Source organism: Crocuta crocuta, unplaced genomic scaffold, assembly GCF_008692635.1.
Source record: "Crocuta crocuta isolate KB4526 unplaced genomic scaffold, BGI_CrCroc_1.0 scaffold1652, whole genome shotgun sequence".
NCBI lineage: Eukaryota > Metazoa > Chordata > Mammalia > Carnivora > Hyaenidae > Crocuta > Crocuta crocuta.
In genome coordinates this window covers 113,121-131,862 of record NW_027530954.1, presented here as the reverse complement: position 1 = coordinate 131,862, position 18,742 = coordinate 113,121, and the positions used below count along the sequence as shown (strand labels likewise).

The 18,742-nt window shown below is 33.7% G+C and overlaps 2 protein-coding genes, 1 non-coding gene and 1 pseudogene across 3 annotated transcripts; 2 read left to right on the top strand and 2 right to left on the bottom strand.

The window, feature by feature from the left end:
• Window positions 1-4,694: 4,694 nt before the first annotated feature.
• On the top strand, window positions 4,695-4,801 carry LOC144236076 (U6 spliceosomal RNA). The gene has a single exon (XR_013336403.1). It is a non-coding gene; the product is annotated as a U6 spliceosomal RNA (small nuclear RNA).
• Window positions 4,802-5,617: 816 nt separating this feature from the next.
• LOC144236073 (olfactory receptor 5T2-like) lies at window positions 5,618-6,597 on the bottom strand. Its single transcript, XM_077769677.1, is given in 2 exon segments — window positions 5,618-5,640; window positions 5,643-6,597. Coding segments are annotated over 2 exon segments (930 nt in total). The 5' UTR covers window positions 6,550-6,597.
• Window positions 6,598-14,646: 8,049 nt separating this feature from the next.
• LOC144236061 (putative small nuclear ribonucleoprotein G-like protein 15 pseudogene) lies at window positions 14,647-14,863 on the bottom strand (annotated as a pseudogene).
• A 1,209-nt stretch (window positions 14,864-16,072) lies between these two features.
• On the top strand, window positions 16,073-17,077 carry LOC144236060 (olfactory receptor 5T3-like). Its single transcript, XM_077769665.1, has one exon. The coding sequence runs from the start codon at window positions 16,088-16,090 to the stop codon at window positions 17,075-17,077; it is 990 nt and encodes a 329-aa protein (XP_077625791.1). The 5' UTR covers window positions 16,073-16,087.
• Window positions 17,078-18,742: the final 1,665 nt, after the last annotated feature.

Genomic DNA, 18,742 nt, shown 5'->3' with positions numbered 1-18,742 from the left:
TTGCTTTTTTATTTAAACTTTTGTAGCTAGATAGTTTTAATTCATGGAATAATATTATAAACTTTTCATTTTTTGAAACGAATATAACATTTTTTGTGTAACTATAGTTGATTATTTTTCTTACATACTTTTTTAAATGTTTAAACTAAAGTGCAAAAGCGTAAACTTTCTTTTAGAAGTTAAAAGTTAAAAATTTTTTCACTAACTTGAGGTGCCTGGGTGGCTCAGTCAGTTGAGCATCTGACTTCAGCTCTGGTCATGATTTCACAACTAATGAGTTCGAGCCCTGCATGGGGCTCTGTGCTGACAGCTGAGAGCCTGGAGCCTGCTTCAGATTCTGGATCTCCCTCACTCTCTGCCTTCCCTTGCTGACATTCTGTCTCTCTCGCAGAAATAAATAAACATTAAAAAATTAAAATTTGTCTTCACTAATTCAAAAGTACCAAAAAACTTACCCAAATCTTTTAAATATGCATTATTTTCTTCCACTTAATATATTTTAAAAGTTTCCTCCTAATATATCATGCCATTTAATATTATTATTATTATTATTTTGCCTTGATATCCATGTGGTCTAGACTCTTTCTTTAGAGCTATTGTTATTTGTTTTTGTTTGCAACTGGTAACAAGTACATGATAAATATTTATTGTTCAATGATATATTTTTGGCTGATCTTTCATCTTTTATATGCACTGGCATTTAATATATTTATTGGGTTTTTTTTCATTTTTCTGATTTTTTTTATAAATTATCTTTTTACCTTGTTTTCATTTATATCTCTTCTATGATTAGGAAATGTATCCTATTGGCTTGAGTTGGCAAAGATGGCCGATAGATTCTGTCTGATTTTGTAGACAGCACTTAGGTTGAATAAATGCTAATTGAGTTATATTAAATTGTAATTAAAGTAGGACTACTATATCTTTTTTATAATATAATTTGGAAAGCATGTATGTATTACATGCATGTTAGTTTAATCTATACACAATATGAAGGATGTAGACTGTGCTTGCCCTATGAAATTCCCTATTATATCAGTGCATATCATATTTTATGTAAAATGTGGTCTAGACATAATTTAAAACACATCCTTTTTTATCTATGGTGCCATGCCAAAATGCAGTTAAATACAAACATGTTAAAGAAATAAGAGTAGAATAGAGCATGTCAAAAATATGAGGGTGCATGGGTGGCTCAGTTGGTTAAGCAACTGACCCTTGATCTCAGCTCAGGTCATGATCTCAAGGGTTTGTGAGCTGGAACCCTGCATTGGGCTACATACTGTCTGCTTGAGATTCTCTCTCTCCCTCTCTTCATTCCTCTCCCACTTTCTCCCTCTCTCTTTCTCTCTCAGAATAAATAAACTTAAAACATTTAGAAAAAAGAGCATGTCAAAAATATGAAAAGCTGTGCCTCCTTCCAGATAATTGATAGTGTTGGTAATAACATATTTTGTCGAGCACTTATCATGTACTAGACAATATTCAAAGGATATAGTTTATCCTCACAAGATAGCTTTCAAGCAGATACTAGCAATATCCAAATATCCAATATCCAAATGTTAATTTCACATAACAGAAAGCAATCTTTCTATTCCTCCAGGCAAAGACTTTAAGAATAATCCCATAATTTTCTTTTTGTCTCACACACCTCACACCCCCTTCAGCTGCATACTATGTTGATCCTAAATATAGAATATATCTAGAGTCTATCTCTCAGCACATTCTCTGTCACCACATTGGCCCAAGGGACTATGGTCTCAGAATTATTGCTGCAGCCCCTTAGTTTGTCACTCTGACCTTACCCATCATGAATTTGATCTCAATGTAAGAGCCAGGGTGATACTCTAAAACAGTATATTGGATCATATCACCTTTCATAAATTCTACCAGAATTCTCCTCCCACTAAGAATGAAAACCAAAACTTTTACAAGAGCTTATTGGTCCAAAATGATCGTGCCCCCACTCCTTACATGTAATAACTCATTCCTTATTATTCTGTCCATGATGCTTACTTTGTTTCAACAACATGCCCTCCCAACTCTGCCTGTCTGCATTAAGTCTTGATAGTGCCTGGAATTTTCTCTTTTCTCCTTTTCACCCTGACACTTCCTTTTCATAGACAACTGCATGACTTTTTTCTTATTGTTTTCTTAAAAAGAATATCCCTTACCACTTAATTTAAAATTGTACCTGTTCCTAGCTCTCTTTCATGTCCCATTTGTTTCCCATAATGTTTTCTCTCCAACTAACATTTTATATATTTAGCTCATGCCTTTTGTTTCTTGTATCCCTCCTCTTCTATCCTTGTATCTTGTAAGCTCTATGAGCACAGGGTTTTTGCTTACTTTGTTCAGTGTCATACCCCCATCACCTAGAAAACAGCCTCAATAACTCTATATGAAGGATGCATTTTGCAGATAATAAACCTGGGGCACAAAGAGATTCAGTAACTGGTTCATGGCCACTCTGAGAACAAGCTCAGGTTGGATCTCAGACACTTTTCTCAGAGGTGAAAAGATAGAATTCATTATTATATTAAAGCAAGCATTAAATAAAATATCAGGGGCTGTTAAAAAGTGTGTGTTGCTGGCACTCTAGAATTGCTGATGGAAGGCAGGATGATTTTGATGATACTTGCTAAATTTTCTTAAACATACAGGTTCAGTCCTACTTACAAAACAAGAGATTCTGGAAAAGAAAGAACAATTTATCAGATGACAGTATGGTTCTGAAGAGTGAGAACCTGTAATGATCAGGGCACAGGCTATGAAGGTATAATGAAAGGATTCAGAGACCAAGTGTCTCAAAAAAGAAAAAAACAAGTACCCTCAGTTATATACTGCAGAGTTTAGCTGGCTAAGGTTTGTGGCTGGCTCTTTTTCACAAGGTCATCCTGGGACCTAGGTTTCTTCTTGGGAGAAAGAGGAAATTTTCACATTAGGAAAACAATCCTCTCATTTTTGTTCATACAAACTTTTAAGGAGGGACTCAATATATTTAATAGACATAGGACTGTTCAGGTCACCCATTTCTTCTGATGTGAATATCTTTATGCAATTGTACATTTCATTTAATTTTCAAAAATATTAACAGAGTTTTTTGTAATATTCTAATATTTGTGGGGACAAAGTGACATCCCTTCTTTCAACCTGATTTTGGTAATATGTATCTTCTGTCTTTACAATGGTGACCACATGAATTATAATATGCATGTTTAATATAGTACAGTGTACATAAAGTAATATAAAATGCACCTCTTAATGTCAGAAACTTAGAGCAGTAAAGACCCAGTTTTTCTGTCCTTTTCTATTTTCCCCACAAGTTTTACTTTTATGCTTGGTTTAAAACAATAATTTTTCAGCATAGTTTTACCTCAGTCATTTATTCTTTAAAGCCATTATAATCAAATATCCAATATTTTATATATATATAAATTAACATTTATATATATATACATATATAAATGTTAATTTATTTTTTAGAGTAACAGAGAGACAGAGTATGAACATAGAAGGGGCCAGAGAGAGAGGGAAACACAGAATCCAAAGTAAGTTCCAGACTGAGCTGTCACCACACAGCCCGATGTGGGGCTTGAACTCATGAGCCATGAGATCATGACCTGAGCCAAAGTCTGACGCTTAACCAACTGAGCCACCAAGATACCCCTAATATTTTTTATATTTATCTTCATTGTAACATTTTTGGTGCCACTTATTTCTTTATATAGACACATATTTTCTTCTGTTACCATGCTTCCTTAGCCTGGAAAAGTGTTAGAACAGAAGTTTGCTGGCTATAAATTATTTCAGTGTGTGTATATTTACTTCTGCAAAGAGTCTATTTTGTTTTTATATTTGAAAGATATTTTAAATATTTCCATGGGTATTCAATTCTGATTGACAGTGACTATCTTTCACTACTTTAAATATTTCTTCATTATATCTGGTATGAATCATTTCTGATGGCAACTGCTCTAATTTGTATATTTTTTTTCTTCTGTATGTGACATGCATTTTCCTCTAGTGCTTTCATAAATCATTGAGACTAAAGAATCTAGTTGTGTTTTGTTGGTTGATTGGTTTGCTGTTTGCATTTATCCTTCCTAGGGTCCACTGACTTTCTTGGATGCATGGTTCGATGCTTTCCTCATTTTAGAAAATCTTGGCCATTATCTTTTAAAATATTTCTTCTGATTCATTCTTTCTCTATTTTGTTCTGGATACTAGACTGTTTGATATTGTGTCACGCTTGTTAGATACTTTTATTCTCACTTTTTTCTACAACTTTCATTCTGTTGCCTTAATTTCTATTGTCTATCTTCAAGTTTTCTACCTTTTCTCAACCTTTTTGATCTACTGATGACCCTGTTGAAGGAATTATTTACCTCTGACACTGTGACTCTGGAGGTGTGTGTTTATTTCTAGAGTTTTACTGGACACTTCTTCACAGTTTCCATCTGTCTGATGAAATACATAATCACTTATATAATGTTTACAATGTTTACAGACTCCACTAGATCTCTTAACCTAGTAATTTCAACATTTAGTCAAGATTCTCAGGAATACCTTCTTTTTAAAAGTTGACTTTATTACTATTCTTTTTTTAAACGTTTACTTATTTTTGAGAAAGAGTTTACATGGATGTTTGCAAAATCATCTCTCTGATAGACTCATGAAAAGTTATAATTTTGGTGCTCACTTCAGCAGCACATATACTAAAATTGAAATGATACAGAAAAGATTAGCATGGCCCCTGCACAAGGATGACGTGCAAATTCATGAAGCATTCCATATTTAAAAAAGAAAAAAATAATAGTTATAATTTTGTAGATTGCTTGGATTTTTAAAAACCTTATTTGCAGCTTTCTACATTTGAGTGAAAGTGGACATTTATTATTTATTTATTTATTTTAAGTTTTAGTTTCAGCATAGTTAGGTTACAGTGTTATATTAATTTCAGGTATACAAAATAGTGATTTAACAATTCCATGTATTACTTAGTGCTCATCAAGATAAGTGTATTCTTAATCTCATTCACCTATATATACACTCTTTTAATCCCATTCAGTGAGATAATTTCAAATATCTCCTTTCTAGATAATGCCACATGCATCAGTGCACTATTTCCCTGGCATTCTAGTTCTGCTCCTTGAAAACGTAACGAAATTTCACAATCAGCATAGATACAACTGATAACACTGATCTCCTTTCTTCAATCCTCTCTCCCTTCTCACTGTTTCTTTCCTTTTTATTTTCTCTTCATCTTATTAATCATCCACATTCAAAACATGAAAATTCTACATGTTTCAATACAGATACAGGAAGCAAAATTTTGTTTTTCAGGTCATAGGGATAGTAGTGAGTGGTAACATTCCCCTTTCAACCTTTTGAATCCTGGCCCTGTGAATCCTGGCTGTGGGAAAACTAGTATCGTACACTAGATGCTGATTCATGGCATATATAGCCTTTATTTGTGATCTCTATTGAAAGATGTCCAAGAAGAAAAGAAAGACACTAAAAAATGAAACAATGCATTTTTTATTGTTCTTCAACTGGACACAATGTACATCATTCTTAATTTATTTATTTTCAATGTTTAGTGTGAAAAATATAATTAATTGATAAACCAATTTTTTGAAATGCTCTTTCCATTGCCTCTTTTACATCTTTGTTCCTTAAACTGTAGATGATGGGATTCAGCATGGGAATCACAATGCTGTAAAACATTGAGACTATCATGTCATGGTCCAGAGCATAGCTGGAACTCGGTCTCACGTACATGAAGAGGATGGTTCCATGGTATACTGACACTCCAGTTAGATGAGAGCCACATGTCGAAAAGACTTTCCGCCTCCCTTCAGCAGAATGAATCTTCAGAATGGCCAACAGAATGAACCCATAGGAGATCAGAACTATCAGGATAGTGACTATCTCAATAGAGCCCACGAAGTAGAAGAGCAGGAGCTGGTTTGTGTGGGTGTCAGAACAAGAAATGGCGAGGAGAGGAGGGATGTCGCAAAAGACATGTCTAATTTCATTGGATGCACAGAAGGACAGGCTGAATGTGGCCACTGTGTGTACAGAAGCATGCAAAATGCCACCCACAAAGGAAGCAACGATGAGTGGCACATAGACTGTGGGTGACATGCTCACTGAGTACAGGAGAGGGTTGTAGATTGCTACATAGCGGTCATATGCCATTGCAGCCAAGAGAAAGCATTCTGTGGTCCCGAAGGTAACAGCAAGAAACATCTGTGTTGCACATCCAAGGAATGAAATGACTTTCTTCTTTGACATGAAATCTACTAACATGTTTGGAGTAATAACTGAGGAAAAACAGGCATCCACAGATGATAACACAGTTAGAAAATAGTACATGGGGTTGTGGAGCCGGGAATTTCCAATGACTAATGAAACTAAAACTAAATTTCCCATCAGAGTAAAGAAGTAGATTGCTAGAAACAGGAAGAATAAGGCTGTCTGCAACTCAACCTTATCTGTGAAGCCCTTCAGTACAAACATTGTGACTTCCGTGTCATTCTTCATGTTGGTATCTCATGAAACAAAGTTGAATATATTAATACAATTGTAATTCATATTAATAGGATAAAAGTGGCCATTTGTGTCACTCACAGAAAGCGAACTCTGTCTTCATATTTATTTCTTGGCAATGCATAACTTCCTAGTAGTTGATGAAGAGACAGTGACAAGATGGTGGGTCAAAGGTTGATGCCACTCACTGCAAAATTAAATGGAAGGTTTGAGTTTTTACTCACTGGCTCAATTTATGTCATTTCTAAAACTGAGGTCAAATCAGTATGTACAACTGACATCTATTAGATGTTTTCCTATTAAATGACATTAAAATACGAAGTGCAAAGGTAAGTATGTTTTTCTTATAACATAAAAACAAAAGATAGTATATCAATGAACACAACATTGGAATTCACATCAGAATTCTAAACCTTTCAGCAACTATGTAAAATTATTTGCTATATTCTACTCACCCATAGAAAAAGACATTAATATTTATTTCAAAAACTGGAACAAATATTGAAGAAAAATTTTTAAAAAATAAATATTTAAATTAATTTAAAATATAGAATACACTAAATTAGGTTAGTTTGATAGATTAAGAGCCAATTGGATAGTGATATTTTAGAGATTTATCCCTAAAATCTTGCTAACTCCATTAAGTTATTTTTAAGAAAATAGCCAAGACTGTTTTCAAAAATATGGACCATGATTGGATATAAAATTCTATGACAGCATATGTTTCATTCAATGTGTTTTTGAAATATGTAACAATATATTATTCTTTTGAGGATAAATATTTGGTCATTTGTATGGATTATGGAAGTCTACATATTTGATAATGTATATTCTTCTATTCTTTCAAAATCTTATGTTGAAAGTGGAAGCATTATAAGAAAAAATAGAAAATCTGTTTTTTTCTTTCAGTATATTACACTTGAATATATTATGTTGATTTGGGATTCACTGAATGAATAACGAGGTAATTATTATCTAAAAGTACCAAATAAATTCATAAAATCAGTAATTAAAACTATAAAAAAATCTTTGCACTTAGATAGTATACTTAATGTTTAAAAGAAGAAATATTAGCAGGAAATGAAAGTTAGAAGGTGTAGAAAAAACTTTTCAGGCATACTTTCGTGGTTAATCAAACTAGGAGTCAAAGTATTAGGTGAACCTGAATTCAAAGTTACATTATTCACTCATAATATAACAATAGTTGGAGGATAGGTTTTATTCAAATTATTACATTAAAAAAATTTTAGATACCCACCCATAGGACAGGTGAATCAGTCCTGAGGACACATAATCTTTATATTGTTAATTATTTAAATTCATAATGCAAGTTGATTCTTAGTTGCAACACATTGACATGGATACCATCAGTAAGAGAGAGAGCCATTTGGATTAGAAATAGTGATAGAAAAAGAGGAAAGTGAATCCCAGTAGCCTTCTGGGAATGATAAAATCAAGATCACTAAGAATTGTCAATACAGGGAGAAAACATTTTCATAGATTATTGGAAAGATTAATGGCAGAGAAAACAAGAAAAGCTCATAGGAGACAGCAAAAAAAGCAAATTTAAGTTGAAGTCTATGTTTTGGAAATAAAAGTTACAACAAAACAAATTAAAACACTCAAATAAACCACTTATCCTAATTAACTGAATATTTTTGAACTTCTCTAACACAGTGAAATGCTCCTAAATATATAATTTCATTTAAAACAAAACAAAACCTTGAGGCACTTAGGTTGCTCAGCTGGTTAAGCATCTGACTTTGGCTGAGGATATGATCTTATGGTTCATGGGTTCGAGCCCCACGTTGGACTCTGTGCTGACAGAGGCTAGACCCTGGAGCCTGCTTTGGATTCGGTGTCTGCCTCTTTCTCTGCCTCTCCCCTGCTGGCATTCTCTCTCTCTTTCTTTCTCTTTCTCTCTCAAAAATAAACATTTAAAAAATTTTTAAAAAAAAGTAGGAAGATGGCTCCCCTCCCCCCAAAAAGCAAAAACAAACAAACAAACAAACAAACACCTTAATGAATTGATTGTGAAACCTTGAATACACTTTTTCTTATGTTAAAAAAAAGGAAGGGTGCCTGGGTGGCTTAGTCCTTTGAGTGTCCAACTTTGGCTCAAATCATGATATCATGGTTCCTGAGTTCAAGCCACTTATCAGGCTCTGCGCTGTCATTGCAGAGCCTGCTACAGTACCTCTGTGCCCCTCTTTCTGCTCCTCCCCTGCTCATGCTCTCTCTCTCTTCCTCTCTCTCTCTCTCTTTCAAGAATAAATGAACATTTTTTAAAAAATTAAAAAGGATAAAAATGCCATGGGGAAAAATATCATGAATATTAACCAAAGGGAGGTTCAGATAAGAGTTTACGTAGATGAGGTAAAAACAGAAAAGGAAAAAATATATATAAAAAACAGACTTTGATAAATATGATGAAATCAATCAATATTCTAATGTAACAATGAATCACATGAAAAAGTTCAACCCCAATACAATTCTCGGCCTTAGGTTAATGATATACCCGGTACAAGGACAATTACATGGACAATTACATTCTGAACACATTCAAAAGTATGTGTTTCTCATTCAGCTCCATTATTAAAAATCATGTATGGTACCAGGCTTTTTATTCCAAAGCAAAATATTCTTCTTTTTAATTTTCCTTAAGCTACTTTATTTTATTTTCGGTATTAGTTATCATATTGTGTTCTGTTAGTTTCAGGTGTATAATACACTGATTCAACTCTGAATAAGTAGATACAATAATGTACAGCCAGGCAGGCTAACTAAACATGTAAAATAAATATTTCAAGGTATTTTCTTTAAATAAGTCAATTTTTAATAAATTTAAGATGTTCACATTTGCCATCAAATTGCCATCAAATGTTTTAATTTTTAAAATAGTAAATACTTGACTACAACACCAATGCTATAGCTAAATCATTGAAAACCAATTGACCACAACCTTGAACTAGATAATTCATTCTTTAGCTACATGTAACACATTTTTAAAATGATTGTTAATATGTACTTATGCATTTTTCCAGTAGATTAAATACAGTGATTTATATTATGACTATGTTTTTCCCTCCATACACAATTTATACTCCTGGATTAGAGCCTAAGTAGTTTTGTGAGTTGCATGATCTATTAATAATAGTAACAACAACAACAAAAAATAAAAGTGCACACACAGATTCCCCATAACCCTATGTGTCATTTTAAGGTGGGCTTAATTTCTTTTGGGTAAATAAGATAATGAAAAATTACAAATTTAACACTTCCATTTCTTTCTGTTATTTGAGTATAACTTAGTCAATATTAATACATACTGAAAAGACCTAGAGTTATAAAGAGAGAATGACTATATTATTAAAGAATTTAATAATATATGATCCACATTTATAATTAATTTAAAGTCACTTCCAAAAATATAACTCTCATAGAAGGTAGAATACTCCAAATATTTTGGGCTCAATACTGAAGCCGTAAGTTCACAATGGAGTAGAGAACAGAGAACTAACATTTTTGAACTGTAGACTCAAAATGGACTTTTGCACACATTACTTTATTTCACCTTTTAGTAACTGTCACAGATACCAAGTGTCAGAGCCAAGATTCAGTCCCAGGTCTCCTTCAGAGAACACCCACTTTTCACCTCTTTTCATTGCCTCTTATTCATATCTTCATTCCGCAATCGACTTTCCTTCCCAGCACCTCCGTTGGAATAAAACAAAATATGATTTTTTATGTATTTGAATATCTTTTAAGCCATTAAGACTAGATAAACATTATGAATTAAGTAGCCATTATGAAGTGGCTTATACAATACATGGCTAACAAAATAAATTTAGAATTATTATTATTTTCCTTACTATATCAAAATATAAATGCCAAGGGAGTTAAATAAGTTAAGTGTTTTCTTGCCCTCTATTGAGAAATTTTATCTTGTTTCACTTTGAAGTGGTCTGTCTTCTGACATCACGAAAATGAAAGTATAAATGTATTTGCCTTCTCATTACTTTTAGAGATTCAAATTCATTATTTTCCATTTCCTTTGTTTTATTCCAGGAAGTGTTGTTTTTCAGTTTTTAGACAGATCTATGTAAGTCCAATTTGTGATGAATGCATTCTATTCACCTATGCAATAGGCAACAAGGAAAGGCTTTAGTTTTCGGGATTTCAAAGCATATTTGACCTTGATATTTTAGGTTTCGTTTCCTAAATATTATACAAATTATCTGAAAACTTTGCTTACCTAGAGAACAGCAAAGGCAGGTTTAGATACATTATGAATATAGTTCATTTAGATTGCTTATATCCACTTAACTGTTGATAAAACCCAGAGGAGATGTCCCAATGAGAATATGTCCCAACTGTCTTCTGGTCCAAAATAGCAATACAAGGATTTACTCAAAAATAAAGAAGTAAGTGGTCTGGAATAATGTACTATATGTTAATATTTTAGAAAATAAATCATTATTTGATCCCTGGTTTAAAATAATGACATTAGATAAGAAATCTTTAGATCTGAGACCTGCTCTTAATAGCTCTGACACTGGGATAGAATCAACTTCTCTGAGAACCCATTTTCTCATCTTGGCAATGTAAACCATTTTTTTTATTGTGACAAGTCAGTAAACATGGTAAACTAAAATGTATCTCCTGCAGAATCTAGCAGATGGATTTATAGTTAATCAAATGTATTATACGTTTACTCTGTTCAAATCATAAAGTATGTGGTTTTTAAATTTAATTTTTTAATGCTTATTATTTACTTTTGAGAGAGAAAGAGTGTGTGTGAGTTGGGAAGAAACACAGAATCCAAGGTAGGCTCCAGGCTCTGAGCAGTAAGCAGAGTCCGTTGAGGCAGGGTGGGGGGCTTGAACCCAGGACCCATGCGATCCTGGGCTGAAGTAGGATGCTTAACCAAATGAGCTACTCAAGTGCCCCATAAAGTATGTGATTTTAAAGAATACATTTAGAAGTCTGCAGTTTGAGATTGCTGGAAGTATTATTCAAAGTAATAAGAAAAGTTCAAAAAATCCCATAGAAATGTGGAGGAGACATTAAAAGTTTAAAACTCTGTGGGACTTGATAAAACATCTGATTTTGTGAATCCTAAATGCTAATCTAGTGTTTACTCAAATTAAATAAAAATATCTGTTGATTGGTTGATAAAGAGATGTATACACATGCAGTTCATACATACTCTCCTAAAAGCTTAGCTGTGGCACTTAAAGTGGCCGTACAATAATATTTTAAGACCTTCATAAAAACATGACAGTGATATTGAACATGAGTCTGGAAGAGCTACTTGATATATCTCCAACTTCTCATGTGCCTCCTGACAGTCAAAATGCCCATCCTGTCGACACATTGAACAAATCAAAGGATTGCTATTGAACCCTTATAAATATATTTAAATTGCAAAAGGGTAAAAATATACAAATAATGTTCAAAAGTTACCAAAATCAAGGCATCCGTCCAGGCCATAAAGAATCAAATGAACCATGTCAAATACACCTTAATATAAAACAAAGATTTTTAAATGACTAATGACTCAAGAAAATAAAATGTATCATAAATGAGAAGACAAGACATCAGAAGGATGTGAAAATATGTTACAAAGGACTCAGAATAATAAACCAGAAAATGGAAATAAGGCAAAAATTCTGTACTCAGGAGTAGTTTAATACAATAGTGGGTGGTCACCACTGAAAGCATAATTAAGGAAAGAAAAAGAAGGAGATAAAGAGAAATCAATTGCAAGTAAAGAGAGAGAATTAAGAATTTGATAGAAACTGATAGATCTAAAAGTGCTAAGTTATAATTTTAAAAACAATAGAAATGTGACCCATACAAATATAAAACTGACACACAAAAATTTATAACTATCTCATTAATGGTTGTATCAATAAAATGAGACATATAAAGTTTTTAAGTAACAAGCTTTTATGGCTTATTTAGAAAAGTTATAACACAATATTTTGTTTCCTTTTTAATTTTATTGAAGAAAATGTACACAGAGAAAAGTACATACCTCTTATGTGTACAGTTGGATGAATTTTTAAATTGAATATACCTCTGTAAACAAGCCCAAGACAAAGAACATTGCCAGACCCAGTGAACTTGTATTCTTTCAGTCGCTATCTCCATGTAAAGATAACCATAGTATGAAGCAAAAATTAATTTCTGTAATAGCTAGTTTTTAAGGACAGTTATTACATTTTAATATAAATACAGAATATCTACCATTTATATGTGTCAGTTGCATGGATTTGAATAGACACACGCAACTGTGTAACAGTAACCATGTTATAGGCGATAGAAATATTCTATATTGTAGAATTGTGGAATTCCCTTGCTAATTTCTGCAAAAATGCTTTTCTTATTTTAACTAGGATTGCACTGAATATATAGATCATTTGGAATTGCATTTAATTAATAGATCAGTTTCCTTTTTATCCCTTTCTTTCATTCATTTGTTTTTAAATTCAAATTTCATGACCAACATTCCCTATCTATAAATTTAGTCTCCCCAGGTGTTGAGCTTAGGCACATATGTATTTTAAACAAATTTTTGAACAAGTAACTTAAGCATGTAGATAGGAACTAGTTTATAGAGAAATATAAAAGATTTCTAAGACAAGACCCTGACCAACACAAAAAGTTTGACCTTTATCTCTGCCAGATCTCTAATATTCTGTTTTATTACATAGAATATTAAAGTTATCTGCATAGTGCCTCATCTCTGCTTTCAATACTTCCTGTTTATATATTCACATCTTTTCTCTTTATTAAACTCTCAGTGAGCTTAAAATATATTTTCATGCCACTTTGAAGTATGACACTTTAAAAGATAAATAAATATAGTAATCTTTATGAAATGATCATGAAGTTTGTCATACCTTATTTTGAGACAAGTAAAGAGATTATATGCTCGGGAAGAAAGAACTGGATTTTTGAAATCATAAATTCAATGGCATATAGCTATTTGGTACACACCCAGGATTGTGTCCTATAGCATTAGATTGTTTTCCAGCTCTATATACTGCACTACACTGAGGATTATTTTATAGCAGAGTCCAAAGCACATTCATGTGATCATTTTTATCATGTAGTTCATTGCTCCAGAACCACTCATTTGCTATGAAAGAAAAACATGAAATTATCTGACTACTCTGTCCCAGAAGATAACTACTGTATTTTTCCCTTGGAGCATCCCTGTAGACCTCAAGAAGAGCTTGACAGTGTGCTATAAAAGTTTAAATGATTAGTGTTCATAAGGTACCTTAACTGCATGAGCAGTTCATTTCCACAGGTAAGGAGAAAGTGTTTCTTATCACTTACAAAATATTTCAGAAGTCATAACCTTGAATCTCAAATTAGATTCCACATGTTAATATTTAAATCTGAGACAGGAATTTCTAGCTAACTTAGAGCTTAATTAAAATTGAACAAGGGAATTCCAGGGAACATAACAAGGGTAATAAGAAAGACTCCTTACATATTTAGGTCAACAGATTCATAAGTTTGACATTTGATCTCATGTTATTGATGGAAGATAACAATTTGGAATAAAGGTTGTTGAAATAAAGGGCTAATTACAAATTTAAGAAAATTATTAAATAGAAAATTAACTATCAACCAACCATTGGGTACATGCCATTTGGGAATCATATATTTTTTCTAATGCAAAGATAAAAATGAATTTTAAATTTGTTTTACTAGTTAGCTGCTTTTTCAAGAAGACACTTCAGTTTTGTTTTCTATTTTTATAAATCATGCTTTGCTTACACTTGATGGCTTTATAAAAGATTCAAACACATGAAGATGTTATTTTGTATTGTTTCCAGAAGATAACATTTCCAGAAGATAACATTTCCAGAAGTATGGCATGTCATAATGAATTGCAACATAGTCAAGTGGATTTAGCTTATTTTTTGATCATTACAAAAGTTTATTTAACAAAAAAGTTCAATATGAAAATGTACATAACTTGGTTTTTATATTGTAGTAAAATGGGTGCTATGGAGAGGGGATGTGTGGAAGCAGTTGATTTCTTTTAGTGAATATACCCATTGTTTATATTCATTCCGAGGCTTTTAACATGATGATACTATTTCCTTGTAGCACCATTCCAATACTCTTCTGTTGCCTATTAGTTGCCAGTCCCACACATCTATCTATCACAGGATTCATAAAGGGATTGAACCCCTGCACTATTCCTTGGACAAGTCTACCATTTAATTGCAATGATAAACTTGTCCGTGAGTTTTCTCAACTCGGGAGGGTGAGCTTTGTTCATGGTGTCTATTCAACGACCTCAAAGATTCCTCCAAATGGAATTCATGGTGTCCCTCATGCTCCCACTAGGCATAGCTGAAAGTGTGGGACAGAGAAATCTGGTCTTGAATCCTGGCTCTGTTTCTAACTATCTGTATGACCATGGACCAGTCAGGCTGTTTTACAGTTTTCTCATCTATAAAAGGATGCTAAATTATTTAGTTGGCAGGTTGCTATGCAGATGACATAATGTACACCCAATTTCCAACCCTCAGTAGCCACTTAATATCATGTGGCTGCAGCTATCATTGCTTTCCTTCTCAAGCTTAGCATTTCTAACATTATTCTCATAAATGTACCATTCTCATAAATGTTTTCTAACTGTATTACAGGTGAAGAACTGAAAATTTTAGTCTTCCAGATTGGTCTACTGTGTTAAATTTGAGAGTCTATGTTTTTGTCTATATAATCTCTATTTCTTAAAATGAAATGAGCTAGATGATGAAAGAATATTATGGACAAAATCATCAGGGGTCTATAAGTAAACATACTATCATTTTATTATATGATCAAAGTACAATGCAATGACAGTAATGCATTCTTAAGGTGCCTGATACCATAAAATATTGGGATGGTCAGAAAGGGCTACCCTGTATGACAAGCTGAAATTAAGTCTAATATCCTGTATTGTACTCATTTGGGAATATTTTGAATTTAAATAATTTTCACATTTTATTTTTCTCATTTAACTGCATTCCAGTGATATACATGTAGTTGGTCCCATTTTAACAACCGGACACACACACACACACACACACACACACACACACACACACACAGAATTTAACACACATTGTACAAGATCTAGAACTATTAACAGATATGTAATTTTTATTATAATAGTTTCAGATTTTTAAATTTATATATTCATTCATCTTTGAGGATTTTAAGATGAGACAATATGAAGCCAGGTGGGAGAAAATTTAACAGAAACTAACTGGAAATTAACCTATAGTTGGCATAATTTGTTTAACATGACAATTTTAGCCAACAACCTAATAAAATAATTTCTTTAATTTATGTATGCAGGGTAATGCTTCCTCTGGGACACAACTTCTTCATCACTGCTTATTCCTTCACTGACAAGAATTTCACTATGTCCTTCTAAGAAACAAAAGTGAGAATACATAAAGTGGATTCTATTTTTAAAAAATACTGCTATTAGAACCTATAAATAAACACTAAAATGTCAGGGTTGACATCAGACTTAGATTTATACACAATCAAGTTGAAAAATGTAACTGAGGTCACCATGTTCATACTGACGGGTTTCACAGATGATTTTGAGGTGCAAATCTTCCTCTTTTTACTATTTCTAGCAATCTACCTTTTTACTCTGGTAGGAAATTTGGGACTGGTTATATTGGTCATTGAGGATTCTCGGCTCCACAACCCCATGTACTACTTTCTGAGCGTATTGTCTTTCTTGGATGCCTGCTACTCTTCAGTTGTCACCCCAAAAATGCTGGTCAATTTCCTCGCAGAGAATAAAGCCATTTCCTATGTTGGATGTGCAGCACAGATGCTTCTCTTTGTTACCTTTGGGACCACAGAATGCTTTCTCTTGGCTGCAATGGCATATGACCGCTATGTAGCAATCTACAACCCTCTCCTGTACTCAGTGAGCATGTCACCCACAGTCTATGTGCCACTCATCGTTGCTTCCTTTGTGGGTGGCATTTTGCATGCTTCTGTACACACAGTGGCCACATTCAGCCTGTCCTTCTGTGCATCCAATGAAATTAGACATGTCTTTTGCGACATCCCTCCTCTCCTCGCCATTTCTTGTTCTGACACCCACACAAACCAGCTCCTGCTCTTCTACTTCGTGGGCTCTATTGAGATAGTCACTATCCTGATAGTTCTGATCTCCTATGGGTTCATTCTGTTGGCCATTCTGAAGATTCATTCTGCTGAAGGGAGGCGGAAAGTCTTTTCGACATGTGGCTCTCATCTAACTGGAGTGTCAGTATATCATGGAACCATCCTCTTCATGTACGTGAGACTGAGTTCCAGCTATGCTCTGGATCATGACATGATAGTCTCCACATTTTACACGATTGTGATTCCCATGCTGAATCCTATCATCTACAGTTTAAGGAACAAAGATGTAAAAGAGGCGATGAAAAAATTACTTGGTAAAAATGGGTACTTTTCAAATTGGCCACTAAATTAAGCAAAATTAAGAATGTTATTTATTATCTTCATATTAAAATGATAGAAATGTTTTGCTTTCATTTATTTGTGCCTTTCTCTTCTTTTTATATATTTTCATATAATGATTATGGTCACATCTCCACCTGTACAGTTTTCATGTATGTAGAAAATGTCTGTCATTCATTTGCTTCTTCCTTAATTCATTCTGAAATACACACAGGCACACAACATACATTTATATACACGTGTGTACATATACATGCATCTATGCTGATGTTGATTGTATTCGTTTGCTGAGGCTTCCATAACGAAGTGTCACAGACTGGTGGCTTTAACAGCAGAAATCTATTTCTCACTGTTACAGAATCTGTAAGTCTGAAGGTAAAGGTGGAGAGAATTTCTTCCTTCACTTACAGATGGCAGTCTTTTCATTCTGTTTCCACATGGTCATTCTCAGTGTTTCTGTGTTCTGATCTCTTTCTATGACACCAGTTATCTTAGATTAGGGTTCACTCTAATCACATCATTTTGGATTAATTATATCCTCAAAGGCCTTATGGTCAAATATAGTCATATTCTGAGGTACAAGGAGTTAGGTTTTCACCATATAAATATTGGTGTATATCTGTGTGTGTGTGTGCGCATGTGCACAATAAATATATTTATTACACATAAATATATTTACATATATACACATACATATACTTATTATTTGTAAGTATATTTATATATACAGAGTCATATATGCATGTGATATTTACTTTAAAATGTATAGTATTACCTTTCATCCTCATTTGGGTCACACTAGATAGTCTCCCATAGTTGCAATTATAAATAACTTTAAGGCTATATCTGAATAGCTTGAATGAATACCACCTCACTGACAGCAAAACCAAGCTCACATAATCCCAATCCATTTCCATAGAGTCATTGGCATCTGACTCCTGATAAAAGCATTTTGCTCCATCCTTAAATCTGTGCATTGAGAGCAGGGACCACAGATAAAATACTTAAATCTCTGGTGTCTTTACCATGCTGCTTGTGAGGGTGCATCTCTCCCCTTTTCATTATGTCATTCAGAGCATGGGCATTAAATCCATTTTTACTCCCTCACACAATACAAAGATCATGCCTTAGCACTGATCAAGATTATACTTAAATGCAACAATGACAGAAAACCAGCACGATTCAGAGAGTAATTTACAGCTGGCTCGCGGAAGCTGAGCTAAGCCGCAGCCCATCTCTGTAGGTTTGCCTGCTAACCTGGTATAGATCAGGTTTGGCTCTCTTTCCTTCTGACCACTACCACCTTATTGTAGTCTTACAGATGCCACTACTCTTCCGTACCCAAACCCAAGAATTAAGGTATAGGGGCGCCTGGGTAGCTCAGTCAGTGAAATGACCAACTTCGGCTCAGGTCATGATCTCGCTGTCTGTGGGTTCAGTCTCTGCATCGGGCTCTGTGCTGACAGCTCAGAGCCTGGAGCCTGCTTCAGATTCTGTGTCTTCCTCTCTCTCTGTCCTTTCTGGCTCATACTCTCTCTCTCCCGGTTCATTCTCTCTCTCTCCCCAAAATAAATAAACATTAAAAAAATTAAAAAGAACCACCATATAGAAAAACATCCTGACTATACTCATGTTTAGCTCTGTTTCCAAAAGACCTCTATTTCATTGCAAGGACATG

What these genes read in the sequence shown, in the direction of transcription:
- LOC144236060 (XM_077769665.1), top strand. Translation starts at nt 16,088, where the DNA reads ATGTCAGGGTTGACATCAGACTTAGATTTATACACAATCAAGTTGAAA.